Consider the following 27,198-nt stretch of genomic DNA (forward strand, 5'->3'; position numbering starts at 1 on the left):
AGCTGGCGTTAGTATTTTCCGTGTAGCGCGGCATTGTAGCACACGCTAAAAACGTTAGCGCACCTTGGTAAAAGGAGCAGAAGTATAGAACCTTTCTCAGCCTGAGATACCAGCTTTTTCAAGGGTTCTCAAGGGCTGCTGCTTGAACCTCTTATAAATACATCATGTTATCTTTTTACTTAAAAACACTTCTCTATACTTAAATATTGCCTTGCATTCCAGCGATCCACCTGGCTATTTTCACCTCATAGATATTACCATACTTAATCCCAACTTTATTCACATAGTCATTCTTCTAATATGTCCCCCCCCCCCCCCGAATCTCTAAACAAACCACATATTGTAATTTTCGCTGTCTTTTTGAATCTCTAAACAAACTGTATATTGTAATTTTCATTTTTTTCTGAACGCTGCGACTTTTCTTTACAGGTCTGCTCCGAAATTCTTAGCAAACAGCACATTTTGTAATTTCGATTTCTCAAGTCAATGTACTCTGTACTCCTTCTACATATTGTAAATCGCTGAATGTCCAGCTCTCTTGAATGTAAACCGCCTAGAAGTCGCAAGATTGTGGCGGTATAAAAGAATAATGTTATTATTATTATTTAAAAAGTATATTTTAACTCCAGCTTATACTACTCTCACCATACTTTTTAGACTTTAATCACACAGAGCATTCTCTCCTATTAACAATAATAATAATAATAGTTTATTTTTATATACCGGCAAACCATCAATTCTTGGCAGTTTACACAATAGTAATTACAACAAGTAATTAAAATACAGATCCAAATAACAATGTCTTATAAAAGAAAGTTTCACGCCACGCGACCACCCGATATGATCTTGACAATAGCATATCGGGTGGTCGCGTGGCGTGAAACAGATCTTAATTAAGGGATTGTAGCCCTGAGGAAACCCCCTAAAGTTATAAAAGAAAGTAGCACAATTCAATAAAAGATACCGACTAACAAAATACAACCCCAACTTATTCAAAGTAAAATATGTACGATACAAATTATTTATACTAAAATGGATAAGAAAACTGTAAATATTGTGCCAAAAAAATAATAAAAAATCCACTTATCATGATAATTTTGAAATCAATTAAATATTATATTGTTTAAATAGATAAGTTTTAAGATCTTTCAGGAATTGATGATAAGTGAGGGCTGGAGAGATAAGAGCATTCAAATATTCCTGCTTGAAACGCCAGAGTCCTATCTAAGAATTTCTTAAAACGGCACATTTTCACTGAAGGAAAATAAAACCAACCGGATCTATGTATATTTTTTTTACATGTAAAAAGATCTAAAATGAGCAACAATCGATAATAAGTGTTATACAGTGTTCCCCCAGTCATTCGCGGTCGGCGGTTCGCGGTCCCAGTCATTCGCGGTATTTTCCGACCGCATGAGGACAGCTGGAAAGGCAGGAGAGAGCAGCCGGAGCACCGGCGAGTGAAGGAAATCACTCGTATGCTCCGACCGTCTCTTCCTGCACTAAAATCAGGCCTTACCAATCAGGAGTTGCATGTCAAAGCAGCTCCTGATTGGTGAGGTCTGACTTTAGTACAGGAAGAGGCAGTCGGACCATACAACGAGTGATTTCCTTCACTCGCCGGTGCTCCGGCTGCTCTCTCCTGCCTCTCCCGCTGCCCTCTCCAGTCTCCCCCCACGAAAAACCATATTCGCGGTTTTTCAAGATTCGCGGGAGTTCCTGGAACGGAACCCTCCACAAATTTCAGGGGAATACTGTACTTTTCTTCCCTAGTACTCCTCCCACTTTTGTTATATTTACATTTTGTTTTAATTTAATCTTCTTTCTTAATCATGTTTTCAAACATGCAAAACATGGCACCCTTCCGAGAGACGCTGGCGCCTGTGTATTAGATTTTCTCCACCTCAAAATGTTTGTGTTGAACACATTTATTCAACGTTTATTTCACTTTTCCATTTGCTATTTGCTACGATCCTGAATGAGGAGAATCTACGGGATCCCCGTCAACATGGATTTACTAAGGGGAGATCCTGCCAATCCAACCTGATCAGCTTCTTTGACTGGGTGACAAGGAAGCTGGATGTCGGGGAGTCCCTGGACATTGTATACCTGGACTTCAGTAAAGCATTCGATAGCGCACCACATCGCAGGTTGCTGAGCAAGATGAGTTCTATAGGATTGGGCGACACATTGACCAAATGGGTTGGGAACTGGCTTGGAGGTAGGCTTCAGAGGGTAGTGGTGAACGGCACCCCCTCCAAAATGACGGAGGTAATCAGTGGAGTGCCACAGGGCTCGGTCCTGGGCCCGATCCTATTCAACATCTTTATAAGAGACTTGGCAGAAGGGCTGCGAGGTAAAATAACATTATTCGCCGATGACGCCAAACTAAGCAATGTAGTGGGCAAAAGCGCAACAGACATAAATTCAATGTCCGACAATGTCTATGTATCACCTATTCAACACACAACATTCCTCCTCCTAGCTTACAATTCATACACCCATGCCTTACTTCTCAAGCGCGCTCCTCTCGAGTTCCACACTGTCACCACGTCGGCTGTGTTGGCTTTCAATCTCGTGTATGCGCCGTTGGAGCTGGGGCAGCACATTCAGGCGCTTGGATGTGGCACAGTCACCGCGGCCCACATAAAACGGTCAGGCGGGGCCGGATTGGGCCTGCGTTTGACATGTGTTTGACATGTGTGACCTAGAGGGCCGGCAGAGTGGGCTGCTTAGATATGAACCCTGAGGAAGCTTATGTGATGAAAGCTCTGAAGCAGCGGTAATAATTTTTTTTTTTTTTAACCACGAAATGCTGCCCGCGCCGGAGACAGACACAAATGGAACTGAAAGCCTGAGAAGATACTTTGTTCAATATGGATTAAAATTAATGAGTTGGAAGTTTGAATAAGGAAGGAGAACATATGTAAGGCCCTTATTTTGGAGATAAGTGGGGGGTTTTTGTTTTATGTTTTTGTACTGTTGACGTTTTGACTACGTGCTGCTTGAGTAACTGAACTTGACAATGAATTATGGCTATATAGTATTTTTTAATGATGTGCTGTGGACTCTAACCCTAACCCTTTTACTAAGGCGTGCGAGCCGATTTAGCGCACGCTAACTGCTAATGCACCCGTTATATTCTATGGACGCATTAGCATTTAGTGAGTGCTAATATTTAACTTGCACTCCATTGGTTAGCACGCCTTAGTAAAAGAGGAGGTATTTATTGCATTTATAGCATTATATAGTGATGAATTATGGACTTTACAAATGTTAGATATCTTTCTAGAAATTGAATAGGAAGAACATCAAATGCATAAAAATACGCACCTGTTTTGGGGGGGGAGGTTTTTATGCCAATGATTGGAGCAGGAGCTGCGTGAGGTATTTTTTTTTAACTTTTTGACACCTAGCAACCCCCCATGACAGATTAGCATCAGTGGCCTTTTTTTAATTTTAATTAGTTTATCAAAAATTTACAAGTAAAACTACTTGCTCCAGAAATTCAGAATCGTATCCAAACTTAAACTCATCCAATCAGAAAACAATATAAAGAAAAGAAAAAAAAGAATATTGGAATCTAACTGTTCCTTAGACCATAATATTCAAAGACAGAGAGAGAAATAGAAATTAAAGGGAGATAATTATAACAGTACAATTCAAGGTAAAGACTATTATATGGCTGAACCCCCCCCCCCCTCGGTCTACACCAGGGGTATCCAATCTGCGGCCCCGTGAAGTATTTTGTGCAGCCCCGGTCAAGGGCGATGCAGTGTTTTCCTCTGCTGCCCCCTGGTGTTTACCGTCTTGCCGGCTCCCTCCTCTGTCTTGCTGCAGCTTGTGCGGCCCCAGAAACATTTTTTTTGGCCAATGCGGCCCAGGGAAGCCAAAAAGTTGGACACCCCTGGTCTACACATTTTGGAGTTTTCCCACCCTCACCACTGGTTAACCCCTGAAGGTCCAAAAAAGATCTCAGATGATCAAGAATAAAGAAAACACATTTTAGACCCAAATATTTAACAATACATTTACAGCCATGGCGCACTAGAAATTGATCCCTAAATCTGAGAAGTTAATTCTTCATTCTTCTGAGAAAGCAGCGCAGATTTGTGAATCCCCCGAGGAAGATCCATTTGGGATTGAAACTCCTGAAATAGTAGGCGTCGGGAGTTTGTATTGTGACATCAACGTTGACCGTGGCAAGACCCACAGAGATAAGTGTTGCCTTTCATTACATAGCTCTAGTCATTGTAATATTTTTTTTTTTAGCATATATGAAAGGCTTCCTCTTTGGCTTTTTTAGGTTAGATACATATCTATTGATATATTTTTTGACACTTTTTTGGGCATATATCGCATTCATAAGAAACACGTAGGGAGAACAACAAGGCTTTCAGGAATTTACAAAATAATTGCAGCTGGCCTAAAAGCCTAATGGAGTCGGGAAGTTCATTCCAGATCTCAACATAAGAAAATAAGAACATAAGCCGTGTCTCTGCTGGGTCAGACCTGAGGTCCGATCATGCCCAGCAGTCCACTCTCACGCGGCAGCCCATCAGGTCCAGGACCTGTATACTAGCCCTCTATCTATACCCTTCTATCCCCTATTTCTTCAGAAAATTGTCCAATCCCTTCTTGAAATCCAAATCCGTCCACTCACGCGGCAGTCCATCAGGTCCAGGACCTGTATACTAGCCCTCTATTTATACCCTTCTATCCCCTATTTCTTCAGAAAATTGTCCAATCCCTTCTTGAAATCCAATACCGTCCGCTCACATGGCGGCCCATCAGGTCCAGGACCTGTATACTAGCCCTCTATCTATACCCTTCTATCCCCTTTTCCTTCAGAAAATTGTCCAATCCCTTCTTGAACTCCAATACCGTACCCTGTCCTATCACTCCCTCTGGAAGCGCGTTCCAGGTGTCTGAAAACAAAAGATCGACTGAGCTTCCCAGCAGATTTAATTCCCTTAAAGGAAGGGAAGGCTAACTTATATCTTTGTGTATTTCTCAAATGGCAAAGTCTAAGGGTATTCCAACATAAGGGGACAAAGGGATCAAATATTCCATAGAGAAGCTTGAAGATTATGCATGAGCATTTAAACTGGATTCCCCTTTAGAAAATAATAATACTGATCAAAATATAAAACAAAAATAATTGAGTAGGTCACATACTCTGAAAAAAAAAATAAATGGTGATTATACATACACATTTTTGACGACAGATATTGTTCAGGATGGTGGTGAAAAGAGTTCATATTAAATAAGTCATAATGACATTACATATAGGACAGATATTGATGCAAAATTGATTGTTATCATCTGAGTAGCCCAACATTTTTTCTATGCAAGTTTATATATGCGTTAGATGTTTTTCATAAAAAGCTTGGTTTTTCTTATAATTTGGTGGAAATCAGTTAGCATAGCAGGGTTTAAAAAAGGTTTGGATACTTTCCTAAAAGAGAAGTCCATAGGCCATTATTGAGATGGCTTGGGGAAATCCACTGCTTATTCTTAGGATAAGCAGCATAAAATCTGTTTTATTACTTGGGATCTAGCTAGGTGCTTGGGACCTGGGTTGGCCACTGTTTACTCTGTCCCAGTATGGCAATTCTTATGTTCTTATTTTTGTTTTTACCTCAACAAAACTCACTATGAGATTCATCTCTATGTCATTTTTTACTCTAAGTGGTAAATAAGGGGTTGATTACTAAAAACCATGCTTTTTACACCAAACCCTCCAAACAGCTCCTGTTGTCTTCGGATAGGTTATGTACATCGGTGACAGCCCAGGCCATCACTCTAGACCAGCAAAGAAAGTTCAGATGACCGATACTACCATTGTGTGACCCATCGCTTGAAATCCTGCCCCTTCCATGGTATCCGTGTCACTTAGGAAGGACAGACTTGGAGAGCTACAGTATAGATCAAATGTGAAATAATTGGAGACTGTCCGACCTTGGGTGAAAAAAGGCTATTATACGAACATCTTTTCTAGTCCCCCTTGATGTATTCCGTGAATAATTTACAGCTTACTCGTAACTGCTGAAGCCTGGTGTCCACTGCAATGACAACATATCTCATAGAATGTACGTACCATCTGAGACCTTGCAGGACTGTGTCCCCATCCATAATAATTTCCCCTCACCTCTTCTTATGCCTTCTCTTCCCTTGTCACTGACTTCCATGCTCGCTTATCTCCAAATCCCCACCACCACCCAACTAGCTTCTGAAAATCTTCCTCCTACCACCCCCCCACTGGAATGCCCCAACCCTCCTACCCCACTTCTGGGTCTGCAGAAACATGACAGCAACTACCTACATCAATCTCCCACTCGCATCTGAAGATGTCACCATTCTTTATCCTCTGGTACGTCTATGGTTACCAGACATCTGGATTTCCCTGGATGGCTTTTCAAACCCTGGCACTTTGAAAAGATTCCATGAAATCTCCATCAGGCAGGAGGGCATCCGCTCAAGGGCGGATGCCCTCCTGCCCGACAAGAGCAGGGGCGGGACTGGGGCATAATGGAGTGGGGTTGGGTGGAACTGGGCTGGTCTGGAGGCGGGTCTAGGGGGGTCCAGATTTTCTGTTTGGAAAATCTGGTAACCCTAGGTACGTAGCAATCTCATCTCCTATCAGGATTGCCATTACCCTCAAAATCCCCAGGTCTATTTTTCCATTCTTGCAGAGAAGGCCCATCCTAACTCTTCTGAAGTTTTTTTTTCCATCCTATTATGGGAGCAATATCATTAAGAGTGCATGTGCTTTCTGAACAGTGGCCCTCTTCTGGGAAAAGTGACCACTCCAGGGCCATCTCAAGGAACTGTGGCATCCTAGGCCAGCCTTTGCATCAGTGCCTCCCCCAACAATGATCTAGTAGTTCCCCCTCTATCTCAAATCTCCTTCCTGTCAATGCTGCTGATAAAGGGCACCAAAATCATAAGAACATAAGAATTGCCACTGCTGAGTCATGCCCAGCAGTCCGCTCACGCGGCGGCCCTCTGGTCTAAGACAAGCACCCTAACTGAGACTAGCCTTCCAGCGCACGTTCTTATTCAGCAGAAACTTGTCTAACTTTGTCTTGAATCCTTGGAGGGTGTTTTCTCCTATATCAAACTCCGGAAGAGCGTTCCAGTTTCTACCACTCTCTGGGTGAAGAAGAACTTCCTTACGTTCGTACGGAATCTATCCCCTTTCAACTTTAGAGAGTGCCCTCTCGTTCTCCCTACCTTGGAGAGGGTGAACAACCTGTCCTTATCTACTAAGTCTATCCCCTTCAGTACCTTGAATGTTTCGATCATGTCCCCTCTCAATCTCCTCTGTTCGAGGGAGAAGAGGCCCAGTTTCTCTAAAATCCTGCAATCCTTCCTCCCTGCTGGCAGAGGGGAGGGAAGAGAGAGGGAGAGGTGACGGTGTCCTTCATCACTGGCACCCTGGAGCAGACCCTGACCCACTCTTCAGAAAGAGTGTTCACTTTTACAAAGAGTTTGCACTTTTTGTACAGAAGGTGCGCTCTTTCCCGATCATGCTGGTCACATGCACATGATGTTCCTGCAAGCGTGCTCTATTAACGACGTATTAAAAAAGGACACAAATTTCAGGTTCTTTCCTGCCATTTTGGGGAAAAGCACAGTGAAATGGCGTGAGAAATGTTGCCGATGCAAATCCCTCACAATAAGAGAAGACACAATATTTTAATACAGGAGTCTGAAAATAACAGATCCTTCATGAGGATTCAAGACCATTTTCTCTAATCCAATGTAACCCGAAAGATACCCCTCCTTCCCTATTGGTCCCAGTATTCAAAATGAGGCAAATCAATCTGTGACTTTAAAGAATTTATTATTTTAAAAAATGGTTGGATGACATTGGTTTAAAAACAGGACCCGTAATCATAAAGTCTATTTTTATAAAGATGTTTAGAGTAGTGAAGTGAGCGGCTGTGCTCTAAAGAGAGGAACATCATTCCTGGAAAATACAGCTGTAAATGGATGTATTATCCAAATCATTTGTTCCTGAGGGATAGAACGTGGGCTAAAATCAAGGCCACGCCCATCACACCCATCCACTCATGATAAAGGATCCATTCATTCAATGGAACAGGATATACATGCCACACTCACCCATTCCGGCCCAGATTCTCTAAACTAGAGAATGACATGGTGACAAAATTCATCAACGTTCCCGTCCCCGCGGGTAACCGCGGGAAATAATCCCATGTCATTTTCTAGTGTCTATTTCAACCTCGGTCCTTCTACACCAGCATTCTTCAAAGCAAAGCTTGAGGGTCAGTGGTTGTGGCCATTCATATTCTGATTCTTCCCTCTCTCCTTAAAGAATGACATGAAGAAGGTTTCACGCGGTTATCCGCGGGGATGGGAACGGTGATGAATTTTGTCACCGTGTCATTCTCTACTCTAAACGTCGCCAGTAGGCAACGAAGCTCAGTGAAAAACCATTTAGACAACTTTTTTCACTGATTTTCAAGGCGCCTAAAAAATCAGCACCTTCAAAGTCACTTTATGACGCTTAACACCACTGTTGGGCGTGGCGAATGCCAGAAGTGGCTTTAGGCGTGATTCACAACAAAGGTAGGAGCCTACATTTCTGGCGCCTGCCTTTGCCAGAAGCGCAATTCTCTAACTGGTGCCACTGCATGATTGACACGCGATCGGCGGCCGCTTTTAAAGCGGCTGCAGACAATGGCGCCAGTTAGAGAATCCAGACCTCATTGTCTATACTGCCACCCACCCATTCATGAAGCAGAATGCACCTGCCACACCCATCCATTCATTAAATATAATGCATCTGCCACACCCAACCAACCGGGAGAGGGGAGATATGATAGAGACGTTTAAATACCCACATGGCATATAGGTGCATGAGTCAAGTCTCTTTCATTTGAAAGGAAGCTCTGGAATGAGAGGGCATAGGATGAAGTTCAGAGATGATAGGCTCCGGAGTAATCTAGAAAATACTTTTTTACAGAAAGGGTGGTAGATGCAGGGAACAGGTGATGGAGACAGAGACTGTGTCTGAATTCAAGAAAGACTGGGATAGGCACTTGGGATCTCTTAAAGAGAGGAAGAGATAATGGTTACTGTGGATGGGCAGATTAGATGGGCCATTTGGCCTTTATCTGCCATCATGTTTCTATAACCATAAAGCTCGATGACTTCACAATGCGAGTGTTAAGAGCCTTAGCCAATAGGGTGAGGAGGCGATAGTGGATGCTGCAGATAGGCAGACTGGATGGGGCCATTTGGCCTTTATCTGCCATCATGTTTCTATATTTCATTCATGAAACATAATGTACCTGCCACACCCATCCACTCATTCGTTAAATGGGACACCTGCCACATCCACCCACTGGTGAAGCATAATATATCTGGAACTCCCACTCATAGAATCCTACTCATAGATTCTATGAGTGGGAGTGGAACTCCCACTCATTCGTTAAACAGGATATAGCTGCCACACTCACTCATTCATGAAGTATGGTGTGCCATCTATGACAAACAATGCACACTGCAATCTGAAAAGATTCCGTGAAACCTCTGGCTTAGTTGGCAGTGAAATAGTTGGACTCAGTTATTGTGCAAGCAGCTTGCCAAAGCCAGGAACGCACCCTCTTCCGAGAAGTTAAAAAAACAATAAATCTGGAAACGTTGTATTAGAGACTTCACCAGAAAGCACTTTTTTTACACAGTCGGTGGCACTAGGGTTCCACCACTTCCAGTTCAGTCACCGTCATCCTCTGAGCTGGGACCCAGACACCTTGAACTCTGCATTAAGCATCCATTTACAATGGACTTCAGGAAACAGTCACTTTCCCAAAGAAAGTGTTTGTGGCTTGGTTCAGTTTGCCGTCTCAGTTTCTAGACCGACAGATTTGGTCCAACTATTCTGTACGGTGCAAATTTGCAATCTCGCACTAAGTTCTCCTTGTACAGCCGGTGGCTGAGGCAGGAGGTTACAGAGAAAGGGTGTCTTTCGGAGTCTTTTCTCCTGATTGGTTTACGATTCCTTTTCATGCTGCTCCTCAGATGTGGGTATCATCCCTTTTCCAGTTTTGATCATGGGTGTTGGGTGCTCCCATATAATCCAGGGGCACCACAACATCATCTAAATGGGGCTGTTTATTAAGCTCCACAACACGAGGGACCACACTTGACCAGCGATCTGTAAAGAAAACAGAGATTAGATTTTAGCTTTTAGTTTATTACAATTTTTATTGAAAGAATCGTGTAAGAAATACAATAAGATAATACAAAAATACATTCATTACAATAAGAATCATAATAATAATATTTCATACATATTTATATCATTCCTCCAAATTTCTACACCCCCCCTTGATTCCGTCCCCTACCCCTCTACCTTTCCCTCCAGATGAAATCCCCCACCCCGGATGAAAGCTGACAAAAGTAAAGAAATAAAATAAATATCTGGAATGTAATTAGATAACATAAGCTTCATCGTAAATCATTGAGAATTAAACTTCTTGTTCTTGGTGAAAGATTCTGAATATAAGGATCCCAAACCTCCACAAAAAGACGAGTTTTTCTAGGCGAACGTCGAACCTCCCAACTGATTTTAGTTTTTAAATAACGCCAATAACGGATACGACGGCAATAAAATATCTGTAATATCTTCCCAGTAAACCAGGATTTTTCCCCCTATTTAATAGAAGCTGGAAGTTTACTTTCTAAAGCAAAGAGAAACGTAAAGCAATGATTTAATAGCAACAAAAATACAAAATGGTACTGACCTTAGTTACTTCAGTTGTAAATTCAAAAACTTAACTAGATTAAGTATAAAATTGCATCTCATTTATGAACCTGGGTATGTTGATTTGATTTACAAACCTTTGCTTCTCTATTACTGCAGCCAGCAGGCATCCATCAACTAGGTCAGGGGTGTCAAAGTCCCTCCTCGAGGGCCACAATCCAGTCGGGTTTTCAGGATTTCCCCAATGAATATGCATGAAATCTATTAGCATACAATGCACATAGATCTCATGCATATTCATTGGGGAAGTCCTGAAAACCCGACTGGATTGCGGCCTTTGAGGAGGGACTTTGACACCCCTGAACTAGGTTATTCAAATTCTGTCTGAACTTGCGGTATAGAGAAACATTTTGGCTGTAGTTCAGCCATGAAGGAAGAATATCAAGGATCACAAAATTCCTTGGACTTTAAAGTGAATATGACCACCAGCAGTGGCGTGGTAAGGGGGGAGGGGTGCGGAGAGCAGTCCACCCTGGGCGCCGTCTTTGTGAAGGCGCAGGCACCCCTCCCCCCCCAGGTTCTTCCCTGCCCCACCACTTCTCTTCCCTGTACCTCTGTAACGTTCCTGGCGCGAGCAGCATCCCCCAACCCTGCTGGCGCACCAGTGCCGGCTCTTCCTCTGACGTCACTTCCTGGACCCGCACCTAGGAAGTGACATCAGAGGAAGAGCCAATGCCGGCGGGGCAGCAGCTTGGCAGTTTCTGCTCGCGCCAGGAACGTCACAGAAGTACGGGGGGAGGGAAGCGGCGCACGGCAGGTGGGGGCGGAGAAGGAGCGTGTGGAGGCAGGAGGGGTGCCACCGCCCCGGGCGCCTCTCGCCCTCGCTACGCCGCTGACCACCAGAGCTCTGCTCTTCTCAGTATGAAAAGGGCGAACCTCGTCCGAAGTCTCAACAGAACAGTGAAGCGCACATTGGCACCCTGCAATGACGGCAGGATACGACAAAGACATAGGCGCTGAAACGTACCTCTTCGCAATCGGCCCACGGTCTGAGAGAGCCCATAGTACTGGTACGTGTCATTCTTCCCTGGGTCTTCATTAATAATCCCTAGATTCTGATTCCAGTGAGACCAGTTTACCTCATCCACTCTAAAGAACAGAAAAAGACATTCAAAACGGTGTCACCTTTATGTATTTTTAGCAATAAAATGTACTTGAACAAAAAGCCGCATATTGATAGATCCACTCATGATCTGCTCTCAAACAATCAAAATTTGCTTACATAAGAACATAAGAATTGCTGCTGCTGGGTCAGACCAGTGGTCCATTGCGCCCAGCAGTCCGCTCACACGGCGGCCCCCAGGTCAAAGACCTGTGCCCTAACCGAGACCAGCCTTACCTGCGTTCGTTCCAGTTCAGCAGGAACTTGTCCAACCTTGTCTTGAATCCCTGGAGGGTGTTTTCCCCTATAACAGCCTCCAGAAGAGCGTTTCAGTTTTCCACCACTTCCTTATGTTTGTACGGAATCTATCCCCTTTTAACTTTAGAGAGTGCCCTCTCGTTCTCTCTACCTTGGAGAGGGTGGACAACCTGTCTTTATCTACTAAGTCTATTCCCTTCATTATCTTCAATGTTTCGATCATGTCTCCTCTCAGTCTCCTCTTTTCAAGGGAACTATTTCTTGACACAACCCATAAAACCATCTTCTCGGTCACTGCCCCTACTCTTTGGAATGCCCTTCCATTGGACCTCCGATTAGAAACTTCTCTTGACCAATTCAAATCAAAACTCAAAACATTCCTTTTCAAAGATGCTTATGACCTCTGATCTCCTCCAGTTCTAAGAGAATTCATGCCGCTCTTCCATGGTCTTATTAATACTAAACGAAAATGTTTCCCTATTGTTTCCACCGTTCCCCACTCTACCTTTCCTCTTATGGTTTCTTTTCACCTCGATATAATTATTTCCCCTATTTGTTCTAGTAAGTCTGTTTGTATTGCTCTCCCTTTTTAATAGTTTTTATTTGTATTTTTATTATTATTAATATTTTATATTGTAAACCGTTTAGGTATATATTTGATAAACGGTCTATCAAAGAATATAGAAACTTGGAAACTTATTTTCTTATTATGGCGCCAAAGCCGATCTTTAATTTGGGGTCTTTTTTTTTTTTTAATTTGTGGGTACATTCAAATTTAGCGACCCTTCGAAAACCTCATTTGCATGCACAATTTTTTTACGAATGGCTCGTCTTTTGAGGTCGTTGCAGTAGCGGCCGCAACGGTGGCCCATCGGATTTTACTGCGAACATTTGAGAATCTCCCTAGTATGTACTGAGTTAGGACAACCTTGTATCATAAACTTGTTCTGTAATTAATGTCAAATTGTAACCTGTTAACTGCATTATCCCGTTCTGAGCTTTTTGGGGAAAACAGGATACAAAATAAATCAAATAAAGACGCAAGTTACAGTGAGCATATCCTATCGTTATTTTTCTCCATTTTCATATGTAGGTGCCAAAGAGCACTTAAGGCAAGCCCAAATCCAGTCCTCCAGTCAAACAGGCCAGATTTTCCTGACGAACATGCATTAAGGAAATCAAATTCCTATCGCCTATATTGTATGCAAATCTTTCATGCCAGACATGCTCAGATTGTGAGACTGAGGCAAAGCTCTCCCATCTTATATTGAGATTATGGGGCTCCTTTACTAAGCTGCGCTAAAACGAGTTCAGCGCTATCTCCAGCGCAGGTCTTTTCCAAGCAATTAAACAGCTGATTTTCCATTATTCCCAGTAGCGGCCATGTGCTAATTTTCCCAGTAGCACTTGGCCATTAGCACGTGAACCCTTAACTACACCAGTTTTCTAACCAGTAAGGGCTTGCGTACTAACCATGTGCTAATCAGTTAATGCACGGCAATGTAGCTGCGCTAACCAATTAAGCAATTCTCTCCACCTCCCACCCATCCACCCCCCCCCCCCCCCCCGACACTAAAAAATAAAATCTATTTTCTAGCACTTGGGAAGTGGGCACCAGTACCCAAGCGCTAAGCACACGTTAGAGCTTAGTAAAACGACCCCTAAATGTTGTTTCTGTTTATTGAGGCCATGTTTTACCTCTATCATGCCCGGAGCGCTAAATGCTCTGAGAGACTGAGCAGTGTCAGAGCATTTAGCACTCTGGGCTGTGGGGGCAAATAGATCTCATGCATAAATATTCATTGGGAACTTTGACACCCCTGGTCTAGGGTTAGCAGATGTCCAGAAAAACCTGTACGTTCTATTTTTAGAGGACTGTCTGGGTACCCATCCGGATTCTGGAAAGCCTGAGCTCGGGCCAGTGTCTGGGGGAGGGGGGCTATGAGCATGAGTGCATGTGACATGATGATGTCGCACATGACATCATCGCATTGCACCTATGCATGTCCGAGGTCCTCCAGACTCGGGTCATACATGACATCATCACATTTCATCTATGCATGTCCGAGGCCCTCCAGACTCGGGTCGTACATGACATCATCGCATTGCATCTATGCATGTCCGAGGCCTTCCAAACTCGGGTCGCACATGACATCATCACATTGCATCTATGCATGTCCGAGGCCCTCCAGACTCAGGTCGTACATGACATCATCGCATTGCATCTATGCATGTCCGAGGCCCTCCAGACTCGGGTCGTACATGACATCATCACATTGCATCTATGCATGTCTGAGACCCTCCAGACTCGGGTCGCACATGACATCATCGCATTGCATCTATTCATGTCCGAGGTTCTCCAGACTCGGGTCGTACCATGCTTAGTAAAAAGGGAGGGGGGTAATTATGTTTTGTTATTTTAATTTTAAATATTTATGTTTTTTCACTGTAATCCGCCATGAACTGTGGAATGTCTGGCATATAAATTTCTCTAAATAAATAAATATATTTTTTTCATTCAGGAATATCCTGAAATCTGTGGCTCTTGAGAACTGAACTTAGAACTTTGTAGATAAGGAAGCAAACCTGTTACTATCCTATTATCCAACCAACAAAGCTACTGACCCAGTGGCGCAGCGATGGTAGGAGGAGCTCGGGGTAGTGGAACCCCCCCTGCTCCTTCCATGCCCCACATGCCACATTCGCGCCCTTCCCACCCCATGTACCTCTTTAAATCTTCACCACAACAAGCAGTTTCTCCAGCCTGCTGCTTGCGCTGGCATTGGCTTTCCCTCTGATGCCACTTCCTGGCCCCATGACCTGGAAGAGATTTCAGAGAGAGCCAGGCTGGTGCGAGCAGCAGGCCAGAGTAGTTGCTTGCGCTGGCGAAGATTTAAAGAGGTATAGGGGGTGAGAAAGGGAGGGTACAAGCGTGGCGTAGGGGGGGCAAAGAGGTGCAAGCGGGGCCTCCCAGGGCGGTCCATCCCTCCATGCCCCATCCTTTTACTATGCCACTTTACTGACCTTTCTTACAGCAGAGTAAGCTTCAGTCATCATCACCCAAGCAATTATGCTGTGGGTCCTCTAAACCAGTGCTTCTCAACCCTCTCCTGGAGGCACAGCTAGCCAGTCTGGTTTTCAGGATTACCACAATGAATATGCTTGAAATAGATCTGCATATGCTGGCAACCTATTGTTTGCACATCTAACTCATACATATTCATTCTGGTTAGGGTTATCAGATTTTACTATTGTAAAATCCAGACCCAAGGCCCTGCCCACAGGCCCGCCCAGTTATGCCCAGTTATACCCGCTCCATCCTGTTCTGCCCAAGTCACGCCCCATTCTGCCCCAGCCTCACTCCCCCCGTCCCACCCACTCAACCTCTTCTTGTGCTCGGAGCCACATTGGGAAGGCAACTGCGCATGTGCGGGTGTGATGCGATAATGTCACATGCATGCACATGATGTCACCCTGTTGCATCCACGCATACGCAGATGCCCTCCCGATGCGATCCTAAGCTGGAAGCTGGACAAAGTGCCAGGTTCTGAAAAGTCATCCATACGATGGACATGTCCTCTAAAAAGAGGTAAATCCAGATGTCTGGCAACCCTAATTCTGGTAAACCTGAAATCCGACTGGCTAGGTATGCCTCCAGGCAATGGCGTACCAAGGGGGTGGCGGTCCACCCTGGGTGCACGCTCCAAGGGGGTGCATAGCTGGCCACCCTCCCTATTCTGCCACTACTGCTTTCCTTAACCAGGTTATTCAGCTTCTGGCTGGCTCTCCTGCTCAAATCTGCGGGTGTTGGCTCGTCGCTCGATCCGCAGCTGCGTCGGAAGCGTTCCCTCTGATGTCAGAGAGAAGGCTTCCAACGCAGCCGTGGATTGTGTGAGGTGTAGACGCCCGCGGCTTTAAGCAGGGGAACCGTCCAGAAATGCTGGACAGGGAAGAGAAATGTTGTTGCTGCACAGTGAAGGGGGAGGGCTTAGAAATGTTGCTGCTGCACAGGGAAGGGGGGAGAAATGCTGCTGCAGCAGCGCCCAATTGGGGAGAGAGAGGGAAGGAGGGAGAAGGAAGACAAGGGAGAGGAACCAGAGATGCCAAAGTCCATGGGAGGGAGAGAAAGGAAAAAAGAAAGGAGATACCAGACCATGGAGGGGGAGGAAGAGATGCCATGGCATGGGGGGAGGGAAGGGAAGGAGATAGAGATACCAGACCATGGTGTGGAGTAGGAAGGAAGGAAGGAAAGGAGAAGAGAAAGAGAGAGATGCAAAGTATAGGGGAGGGGGTGGAGATAGAAAAATGGAGAGGGGGTGAAGCTGAAATGAATCATGTGCAAAGGAGAGAAGGGACACAGGATATACAGTTTATTGAAGGGACATAAAAAGAGTGAAGATGCCATATGGAAGAGAGAGAGGGTGGACAGTAGATTGAAGGGGTATAGAGAGAGGACAGAAGCTGGGTGGAAGGGGCAAATAGAGGGTAGATGTTGCATGGAAGGGAGAGAGGACAAACGCTGTATAGAAAGAAGAGAGCAAAGAAGATGATTAAAGCAGAAACGACAAAAGGTAGAAAGATATTTTTGTTGCTTTACTTAGAATCACGTAGTATTGTAACTGTATTAATAAAAGTTTATAAATAGGAAATGGAAATAAGGCAATTTTTTGGACTAAACCCTTTTCCTCAGGTCAGGACAGGATACCATAACAGCAATTTACTGTACTGTTCTGAAGAAAGATTTGACCTCTGCACAGTATTAGGGGGCATGTGTCACTGTATGCAGAGTCTGGTTTCTTGGCGGTTCAGTTTAACTTTTGTCTACATATTTCTATTTTTAGTTTGTGATTATTCCATATTGGGCGAGGGTGTATCTCTGTTCTGTGTGTATGAAAAGGACATAGTTTTCAGTTGGCATTGACTACAGCAGTGATTCCCAACCCTGTCCTGGAGGAACACCAGGCCAATCGGGTTTTCAGGCTAGCCCTAATGAATATGCATGAGAGAGATTTGCATATGATGGAAGTGATAGGCATGCAAATTTGCTTCATGCATATTCATTAGGGCTAGCCTGAAAACCCAACTGGCCTGGTGTTCCTCCAGGACAGGGTTGGGAACCACTGGACTACAGGATCAATTGACTGTGCGAGATCTGGCTTGTTTAGTTTTACAATGTATGTGTTGGTGTTCTAGTGCTCACTGCAGTGTTTAAGATGCTGCCTTTTCCTAGGTACACTATTGTTGTGCGCTATGTGGATTTATTGATAAATTAACATGTTCCCATAATGAAATCTACTTTGCAGTCCTTATGGTTAAACTCCATGATTCAAACAGGCGGTGCTAGGATCGCTTGGAAGAATTGGATGCAGGCAGGCATTCGGACATTAGTTGATGTTATATCTAATGGAAATCTGCTTGATTTTTCACAATTGCAACGGTCATTTGGAATTCTAAAATCTCAACAATATAGGTGGTTGCAATTGAAGCAGGCTATTCAGAGTGGGTTCCCTGAATGGAAAAATTAAAAAAAATTTATTTTAGTCTGCAAATCCTTTGCTACCAAACTGATCTAGTAGGATATCAGGCTGCCCAGTGGTATAAATTGATTTCTGGATTTTTGAATAATAAACCAAAAAATAGTCTTATAGACATCTGGAACATCGAGATAAAACAGTATATTTCTGTGTCTCGTTGGCCACGAATTTGGACTTGGGAGATTGAAATGTACAGCGTCAGCATCTATGAGACCAACATGGTTATTTTTGTTACATAGGATTTTCTGGACCCCAGTTCGGTTAAATAAAATAGATAGTTCTAAGTGTAATAGATGCTGGCATTGTCATATTGGTTTAGGAACTTTGGATCATCTGTCATATTTTTGTCCGTTTATATTTATATTTTGGAAGTCAATTTGGGGACAAATAAATATAGTTTTAGATTCAGATGTTCCTTTATCATATGAGGCTATAATTTGTGGAACAATATTACATGTGAAACCCATTCTAGATAAATATAAGAGTCGTTTATTTATGATTCTGACATAAATAGCCATTCAACTGATCACGAGTAACTGGAAGAACCATGATAGAATAAGTTACACTGTTTGGTGGGTGAATGTGTGCACTACGTACAGATATGAACGAATTAATGCAGAGCGTAAGGGATTTAGTGATGTATTTAATAAAGTTTGGAACCCATTGACTAAATTTGTAAAAATGTTATAATGTATATTTATCTTATCTTCCTTTGGTTAATTTATTTTTACACATCCGTGGGGGGACGGAGGGAGGGATGTAAATATTGATAGTGATATTTGGGTAACTCTATTTTTCATTTATATTATATATTATGTTTTAATATGTTATTATTATATGTAAGAACCTAACAATTTTGAATGATATATATGTTACCTGTATAGATATTAGTGTAATGTATGTAATACATACTATTTATTTCATTTGTATGACACTCTTTAAGATTAAAAATCAATAAAGACTTAAAAAAAAAAAGATGCTGCCTTTTCCTAGGTACACTCTTGTGCGATATGTGGATTGTTACTAAAAATCATATTTTTGATATAGATTGGGAGGGGTCAAAAAATGATGGGCCCCTGGTGTCACAGATGAGTGAGACGGTTTGGCGTCCCTGTTTGAGAGAAGTCTGATCGGTCGGGATAAACCCTGAGGCAGCTTATTTGTGAAACGCTGGCCACCGTTGGTGTTACCGATCAGCAGAAGATAAGTTGAATATTTTCTTCTATCAGTTATTTATGAGTGAAGCACAGTTTAAGGCTCAAGTTTCCGATACATTTTGAAGGATTTTTGCCAGTGAGGTTATCGCTTGACCACCATTGTAAACCACTTCGGTGGAGGTGGGAGGGCCTGTTCTGAGGCTTTTTCCTTCATTTTTTAATTGGTGTGTAACCTACGCTGTCCTTATACTTTACCTTAGGACACTACAGTTTATCTATATTGAAAGTGTTTATCATCTTATACATTTTGTTTTCATGATATCTGAGTCATATTTGGACATATGCTATGTATGCCACTGCCTCCAGGACAGAAACACTGAGCTAAGTCCTAGGTATACTGCATGAGTTCAGCACAAATATTTTGGTTCAAGGAAACTCTAGACCCCCAAAGCTTACGTCCAAAACCCAAGCCACCATCAGCAATGACAACACCGAAGAACGAAGGACTCCAATGGTGAAACTGTGCTTTCAATGAGCACCTGCCCCTCCTTCTGAAGGCCCAGTTATTTTCCCTCTATTTCTGAGGATGGCCTTGATGTAGCTATGGAGCAGGAGTGTCAAAGTCCTTCCTCAAGGGCCGCAATCCAGTCGTGTTTTCAGGATTCCCCCAATGAATATGCATGAGATCTATTTGCATGCACTGCTTTCATTGTATGCTAATAGATCTCATGCATATTCATTGAGGAAATCCTGAAACTCCGACTGGATTGCGGCCCTCGAGGAGGGACTTTGACACCCCTGCTATAGAGGGTCTATGGTGGGACAAAAAACAGCCTGGGGCTGGGCTCTGTCCCATGCTCCCAAACTCACCATCCTCTTCCTCACTCTCATCTTGTTGCTGCATGAGCCACTGGGACTCCAAGCCTGTCTTATCGCATGGCCTGAGCCAGCCATTGATCTCCACACACGGCATCTTTTGACTGTGCCAGTCTAATAAAAGGTTATCATGTTGATTCTCCCCAAAGACCTCCAGGTACTGCCAAAAGATTTTATTTTATTTACGCTAGTGACCAAAATTGTGGAAGCACCTAGCATTTTAGGCATTTACACTTAAAAAAGCATGACTATATAATAATTGTATTTAATGCATCAATTTTCGACTAATAACAGGAACTCTGTAATCACTTAACAAAGACCAGTACAGTCAAACCTCGGTTTGCGAGTAACCCGGTTTGCAAGTGTTTTGCAAGACGAGCAAATCATTCTCACAAAACTTGTCTCGCAAACCGAGTGTTGACTCGATTTGCGAGCACCCCCCCCCCCCCGATAACCAGCATCGCTCCCCCCCCCGCTCAAACCGGCACCCCCTTCCCCCGCTCGAACTGGCATCCCCCGCCCGAACAAGGACTCATGCTCAAGGACTTCTAATTCTCCTTCTCGCCGAGATTCTCGGAGATCTCCGAGAATCTCGGCCTTGAGCATGCATCTGCGCATGCTCAAGGACTTCTAATTCTCCCTGTCCCGAGATTCTCGGAGATCTCCGAGAATCTCAGCGAGAGGGAGAATTAGAAGTCCTTGAGCATGCGCAGATGCATGCTCAAGGCCGGCAGAAGCAGGAAGATCATTTAGCGGCACCAGCACGCCCTGTGGGCTGCGTGCCGGTGCCAGACGGGGGGTAAGTTTAAGTTGTTCAGGCGGGGGGGGTGCCGGTTCACGTGGAGGGGGGTTTTTGCGAGTGGGGGGGGGGGAGCAGCGCCGCTGACCTCGGAGGGGGTGGGGGGGGGAAAGTATCAAGCGAGTTTCCCTTAGTTCCTATGGGGAAACTCGTTTTGATATACGAGTATTTTGGTTTACGAGCATGCTTTTGGAACGAATTAAGCTTGTAAACCAAGATTCCACTGTGTAATATTTGGCAAATTTCACAAAAATAATGCTGATCTTAAGCTACCCAAGCTAATAATGATAATTTGTCCAATTTTCCGATGATTTCATCAGTCTCACTAGTAGCGCGTTTGAAATCCCTTACCCCCTATTTTTACAAAGGTGCGCTAAGCTTTTTAGCGTGCGCTACATATTAGCGCATGATAAATGCGTGATAAATGCATGCATGTTATCCTATGGACGCGTTAGCGGTTAGCGCATGTGTTGATTTAGCGCTCGCTGCATCCGCGCTAAAACGCTTAGCGTGCCTTTGTAAAAGAGGGCCTTAGTCTTTGATTACTGCTTCACATCTTCTTGGCACGCTGTCCACAAGTCTTTGGAGATCAATAGGTGTTATTTTGTGGAACCAGGAGTTGATTATTGCTGCTATCAGCTCACGCTTGTCGGACGGTCGCTTTGCCGCTATTCCTCTCTTTAATCCAGCCAGAGGTTCCCAATGGGGTTGAGATCTGGGCTGTTTCCTGGCCAGTCCACCAACTCAACCTTGTTCTTTTCGAACCAGGTGAGGCATCTCTTGACTGTGTGGCATGGGGTGCCATCCTGTTGAAACATGAACCAAAGATGGCTCTGGCTTAGGGCAGGACTTTGGGTTGAACCACCTCCTTTATGCGTTTCACAGCATTTATCGCTCCGTCAAGCACCTGCAATCGAGCCGCCACATCTCTGGCCATGAAGCCCCACGCCATCACGCTCAGACGAAGCTTAATGGTGACAGTGGTACACTCCGGCAAGCAGTCCTCGCACAGCTGCCGACGAACATAGCGGACACCGTCACTGCCAAATATGGAGATTCGGGTCTCATCATTCCGTAACACCTTCTTCCACTGCTCTGTGGTCCAGTTGGCATGCGCTTTAGCCCATTTCAAACATTTACAAACACTGAACTGAGGAAGGGCTTTTTCCTGGGAATTCTTGATCATAGCTTTTACCAGTCTCCGGCGAACTGTCCAGCCTAACACCAACACCCCTGTTTTGGCCAGTGACTTATTAATGTCAGAAGCAGTTAATTTCCGATTCTGTAGAGCCATTCTCACTATCCTTCTATCAGTCTGAGGTGTTGTACTGTATATATTCGAATATAAGTCAATCCGAATATAAGTTGAGACCCCCATTTTTCCCCCCAAAGAGGAGGCTTAATATTCAAGCGTCAGAATCTGCGCCCAGTGTCCCCTCCCTCACCCCTTCCCCTGCCAGGGTCTGCACTCAGCCCCCCTCTCTGCCAGGCTCTACACCCAGCCCCTTCCCTCCCTGCCCTGCAAGGCTCTGCACCTAGCCCCTTCCCCACCAGGCTCTCCAAGACTCTGCACCCAGCCCCCTTTCCTACAAGGCTCTGCACCTAGCTACCTTCCTTCCCTGCCAGGCTATGCAGCCAGTTCCCCTCAATCCCTGCCAGGCTCTGCACCCTGTTCCACCTTCCTACCCTGTACCCCCTCTAGTGGTCTAATGGTTGGCCGGGACAGGAAGGATCGCTCTCGTCTCCTATCCCGGCCACCTAACAATTTTTTTAACTCCCACCTCCCAGGACGAGAACTGGCGGAAGCCAATCAGAGAGCAGCGTGGAGACGCGAAGGGAGCACAAAATAGCTCGGTCCTGTGGGGTGCGGCACAAGATCGGAGGCAGCAGCTCGGCATGGGGCAGGAACGCAGAAAGATCGCTCCTGCACCATACACCGCTAGACCACCAGGGATTAAAACCTGCAAAAAGGTGCACACGGGTGGGCAGAAGGCGGGGGAGGGGGGAGTTAAAAAAATTGTAAGGTAGCCGGGACGGGAGACCCCTCCTGCCCCGGCCTATCAGAAGCCTGCATGAAGTCCAGGAGGGGGTCGGATGATGACCCGAATGTATGATGAGACCCCCATTTTGGGCCATTTTTTGGCCCAAAAATCTCGTCCTATATTTGAGTATATACGGTAACCTTTTTTTCTGGCCCCTTCCAGCTTAGTCTAGTCCGGGGGTCGGCAACCTGCGGCTCCAGAGCCGCATGCGGCTCTTTTCCACCTTTGCTGCGGCTCCGGTAGTGTGTCACGCAGGCATGCAGCTTAAGTCCGGCGTCGCGGCGGGAAATAGCCATGCTGAGCAGTGAGCTCAGCACATACACAGATGAAAGCCTTGCTTGCTGATTGGTCCGGCGGCCCCGCCCCGCCGTGCCGCCGGACCAATCAGCAAGCAAGGCTTTCATCTGTGTAGTGCTGAGCTCACTGCTCAGCATGGCTATTTCCCGCCGCGACGCTGGACTTTGTAAGGTGCCTGAAAAAGAAATCATCCTGGCCGGGGTCGGTGTCATGCTCCGGAGATCTACAGCCTTCCTATCTCCCTCTCCCTTCTACCTGCTTCCGGCCACATCCCCTGCTCCGCGGCTCTCTTCGGCAACTCAGCAGCAGCGATCGACACAAGCTTCTGACGTCGGGGCCTACCCTCTGCGAGTCCCGCTTGTTTCAACTTCCTTTTTCCACAAAGACGGGACTCGTAGAGGGAAGGCCTCGATGTCGGCAGCTTGTCTTGATCACTGCTGCTGACGAGTTGCTGAAGAGAGCCGCGGAGCAGGGGGGTGTTGCCAGGTGCAGGTAGAAGGGAGAGGGCCAGATGCAGGACTCGTGGGTGAGGGAGGAGAAGAGAGAGGGGAGGGAAACAAAAGGAAATATTTCATACTGGGCTGGGCCGGAGTGGAGGGAGGGTGGAAAGATTCTGGCTACCGGATGCAGTAACAAAAGAAAAGGGGGGAAAGCTGAAAATGGAGATAATGACACAAAGAAGAGAAAGGGTAAGCAGGACCTACTGAATAAGGATAGAGATACAGAAGGGATATGAAGAGGAGGTGAAATAGAGACATGCTGAAAAAGTGTGTGGGAGGGGGGAGATAAAGACATTGAAAGGGCAAATGGTGAACATGGGGTAAAGACAAGGACAGAGACAAATGAAGATTCTGAAAAAGTGGTGAGATAGGGATATAGGTGAGATGGACATAAAGAAGGGTGATGCTGGAAAATAGGTGGAATGGTAATTCTGACAGACACAGAAGGGAAATGCTGGATCAAGGAGAGATGGGGCTCAGGCTGGATGGAATGAGGAGAAATGCCTTGTTGGCCCGGAACTTCCTCTCCTACGTCAGAATTGACGTCAGGGAGCGGAATGCTGGTCAGCGCAACACTTCTGCAGGGAAAGCTTGGGACGGCGGTGGCTTGGGGGCTGTTCCCCGATTGCGGTGGCAGCAAACCGAGTGGCTTGGGGGACGGCACGGAGACAGAAAGAAGGGGGAACAGGGAGACAGAAAGAAAAAGTTGGGGGAGAGAATGAGGTCTGGAGGAGAGGAAACATACAGGAGGCTGAAAGAAAGGAAGAAAGATTGGATGCACAGTCAGAAGAAAGTGCAACCAGAGACTCATGAAATCACCAAATAGCAAAGGTAGGAAAAATGATTTTATTTTCAATTTAGTGATCCTGTATATAGCATTAAGATAAGAAACAATATATGCAGTGTTAGATTTGTTTTATAATGGTTTTGCGGCTCCAAGTTTTTTTTTTCTTTTCGAAAACGGGTCCAAGTGGCTCTTTATGTCTTAAAGGTTGCAGACCCCTGGTCTAGTCTCTTCAAAGTGCTTGTAGAGTTTCAGTACCCTGGCCAGCGACACGCCTTGACCAATTTTGGCTGCAATCTCTCGGTAACTGTAGCCTTCTATTCCTAGAGTTATGGCTGTTGCTCTTTTTTAGGCGACCAGTCAAGTCCCTTCGGCACAATTTAGCATACATCTACTTTTCGTTTATCCAATTTTGTCACATTGCACAATGTGCCTTTACCACAAGCTGTGATAACGACATCGGAGCATCACAACGAAACACACGAACCTACTGTACTGTATGCGCCCAAAATCTAAGCAATACACATCAAAAGAAAACACGACCGATCGCTTACCTTTTTGATGTCAAATCACTAAGAGCTCCTTTTACGAAAGCGCATTAGCGGTTTAACGCGCGTAATAGCGAGCGCTAAACTGCCGGCCGCGCTAGCTGCTACCGCCTCCTCTTGAGCAGGGCGGAGGGGGGAGGGGTTAGCGTGTGATTAAAAGTCACATGCAATAAAGCCGCTAATGTGACTTCGTAAAAGGAGCCCTAAAAGTCATTCCTAACCACAAAATAGGCAAAGTTACTACACAAATAAAACTAAACGAAACGAAACCTTAAGTTTATATACCGCATCATCTCCACGGATGTTGTGGAGCTCGGCACGGTTTACAAGAACTTAAAATATAGGAAGAGAAGGAAAAAAAAAAGGTTTACAAGAACTTAAAATATAGGAAGAGAAGGAAAAAAAAAGGTTTACAAGAACTTAAAATATAGGAAGAGAAGGAAAAAAAAAAGGTTTACAAGAACTTAAAATATAGGAAGAGAAGGAAAAAAAAAAGGTTTACATGAACTTAAAATATAGGAAGAGAAGGAAAAAAAAAAGGTTTACAAGAACTTAAAATATAGGAAGAGAAGGAAAAAAAAAAAGGTTTACAAGAACTTAAAATATAGGAAGAGAAGGAAAAAAAAAAGGTTTACATGAACTTAAAATATAGGAAGAGAAGGAAAAAAAAAAAGGTTTAAAAGAACTTAAAATATAGGAAGAGAAGGAAAAAAAAAAAAGGTTTACATGAACTTAAAATATAGGAAGAGAAGGAAAAAAAAAGGTTTACAAGAACTTAAAATATAGGAAGAGAAGGAAAAAAAAAGGTTTACATGAACTTAAAATATAGGAAGAGAAGGAAAAAAAAAAAGGTTTACATGAACTTAAAATATAGGAAGAGAAGGGAAAAAAAAGGTTTACATGAACTTAAAATATAGGAAGAGAAGGGAAAAAAAAAGGTTTACAAGAACTTAAAATATAGGAAGAGAAGGAAAAAAAAAGGTTTACAAGAACTTAAAATATAGGAAGAGAAGGGAAAAAAAAAGGTTTACAAGAACTTAAAATATAGGAAGAGAAGGAAAAAAAAAGGTTTACAAGAACTTAAAATATAGGAAGAGAAGGAAAAAAAAAAGGTTTACATGAACTTAAAATATAGGAAGAGAAGGAAAAAAAAAAGGTTTACATGAACTTAAAATATAGGAAGAGAAGGAAAAAAAAAAAGGTTTACATGAACTTAAAATATAGGAAGAGAAGGAAAAAAAAAAAGGTTTACAAGAACTTAAAATATAGGAAGAGAAGGAAAAAAAAAAAGGTTTACATGAACTTAAAATATAGGAAGAGAAGGAAAAAAAAAAAAGGTTTACATGAACTTAAAATATAGGAAGAGAAGAAAAAAAAAAGGTTTACATGAACTTAAAATATAGGAAGAGAAGGAAAAAAAAAGGTTTACAAGAACTTAAAATATAGGAAGAGAAGGAAAAAAAAGGTTTACAAGAACTTAAAATATAGGAAGAGAAGGAAAAAAAAGGTTTACATTAACTTAAAATATAGGAAGAGAAGGAAAAAAAAAAAAGGTTTACATGAACTTAAAATATAGGAAGAGAAGGAAAAAAAAAAGGTTTACAAGAACTTAAAATATAGGAAGAGAAGGAAAAAAAAAAAGGTTTACATGAACTTAAAATATAGGAAGAGAAGGAAAAAAAAAAAAGGTTTACATGAACTTAAAATATAGGAAGAGAAGGAAAAAAAAAAAGGTTTACATGAACTTAAAATATAGGAAGAGAAGGAAAAAAAAAAGGTTTACATGAACTTAAAATATAGGAAGAGAAGGAAAAAAAAAAGGTTTACATGAACTTAAAATATAGGAAGAGAAGGAAAAAAAAAAGGTTTACAAGAACTTAAAATATAGGAAGAGAAGGAAAAAAAAAAAGGTTTACATGAACTTAAAATATAGGAAGAGAAGGAAAAAAAAAAGGTTTACATGAACTTAAAATATAGGAAGAGAAGGAAAAAAAAAGGTTTACATGAACTTAAAATATAGGAAGAGAAGGAAAAAAAAAGGTTTACAAGAACTTAAAATATAGGAAGAGAAGGAAAAAAAAGGTTTACATGAACTTAAAATATAGGAAGAGAAGGGAAAAAAAAGGTTTACAAGAACTTATATATAGAAGAGAAGAGTAAGGGGGGGATAGAATTACATTTTAGTGAAAAGCCAGGTTTTCAGTTGCTTGCGGAATAATTGGAAGGAGCCCAAGTTCCGCAGGGTCGTAAGGTCGTTCCAAAGACTTGTGATTCTGAAGAGAAGGGATTTTCCCAGTTTGCCTGCATAGCGAATACCGTGTAGAGAGGGAAGGATAATTTATACCTTTGGGTGGGTCTGGTCGATTCAGGACTCGAGGAGTAATGTTTTTAAGCAATCAAAGGATGTTCACAAATATCATACATTGCAGGATTACATAAGTAACTGGAGCAACAGTTGGCTAACTCGAAGCGTTTCCACAATTTTGGCCACTAGTATACATGT

General features: G+C 43.6%; 1 protein-coding gene across 1 annotated transcript in view; it reads right to left on the reverse strand.

Moving 5' to 3' along the window:
• Positions 1-9,180: 9,180 nt before the first annotated feature.
• Positions 9,181-27,198, reverse strand: part of TRPV4 (transient receptor potential cation channel subfamily V member 4) — a 152,683-nt gene continuing 134,665 nt past the window's right edge. The window contains 2 exon segments of the mRNA XM_033957279.1: positions 9,181-10,189; positions 11,766-11,887. Of these exon segments, the coding sequence (XP_033813170.1) occupies positions 10,050-10,189; positions 11,766-11,887 (262 nt within the window). The 3' untranslated portion in view covers positions 9,181-10,049.

The sequence above is a fragment of the Geotrypetes seraphini genome, chromosome 8 (assembly GCF_902459505.1).
Source record: "Geotrypetes seraphini chromosome 8, aGeoSer1.1, whole genome shotgun sequence".
NCBI lineage: Eukaryota > Metazoa > Chordata > Amphibia > Gymnophiona > Dermophiidae > Geotrypetes > Geotrypetes seraphini.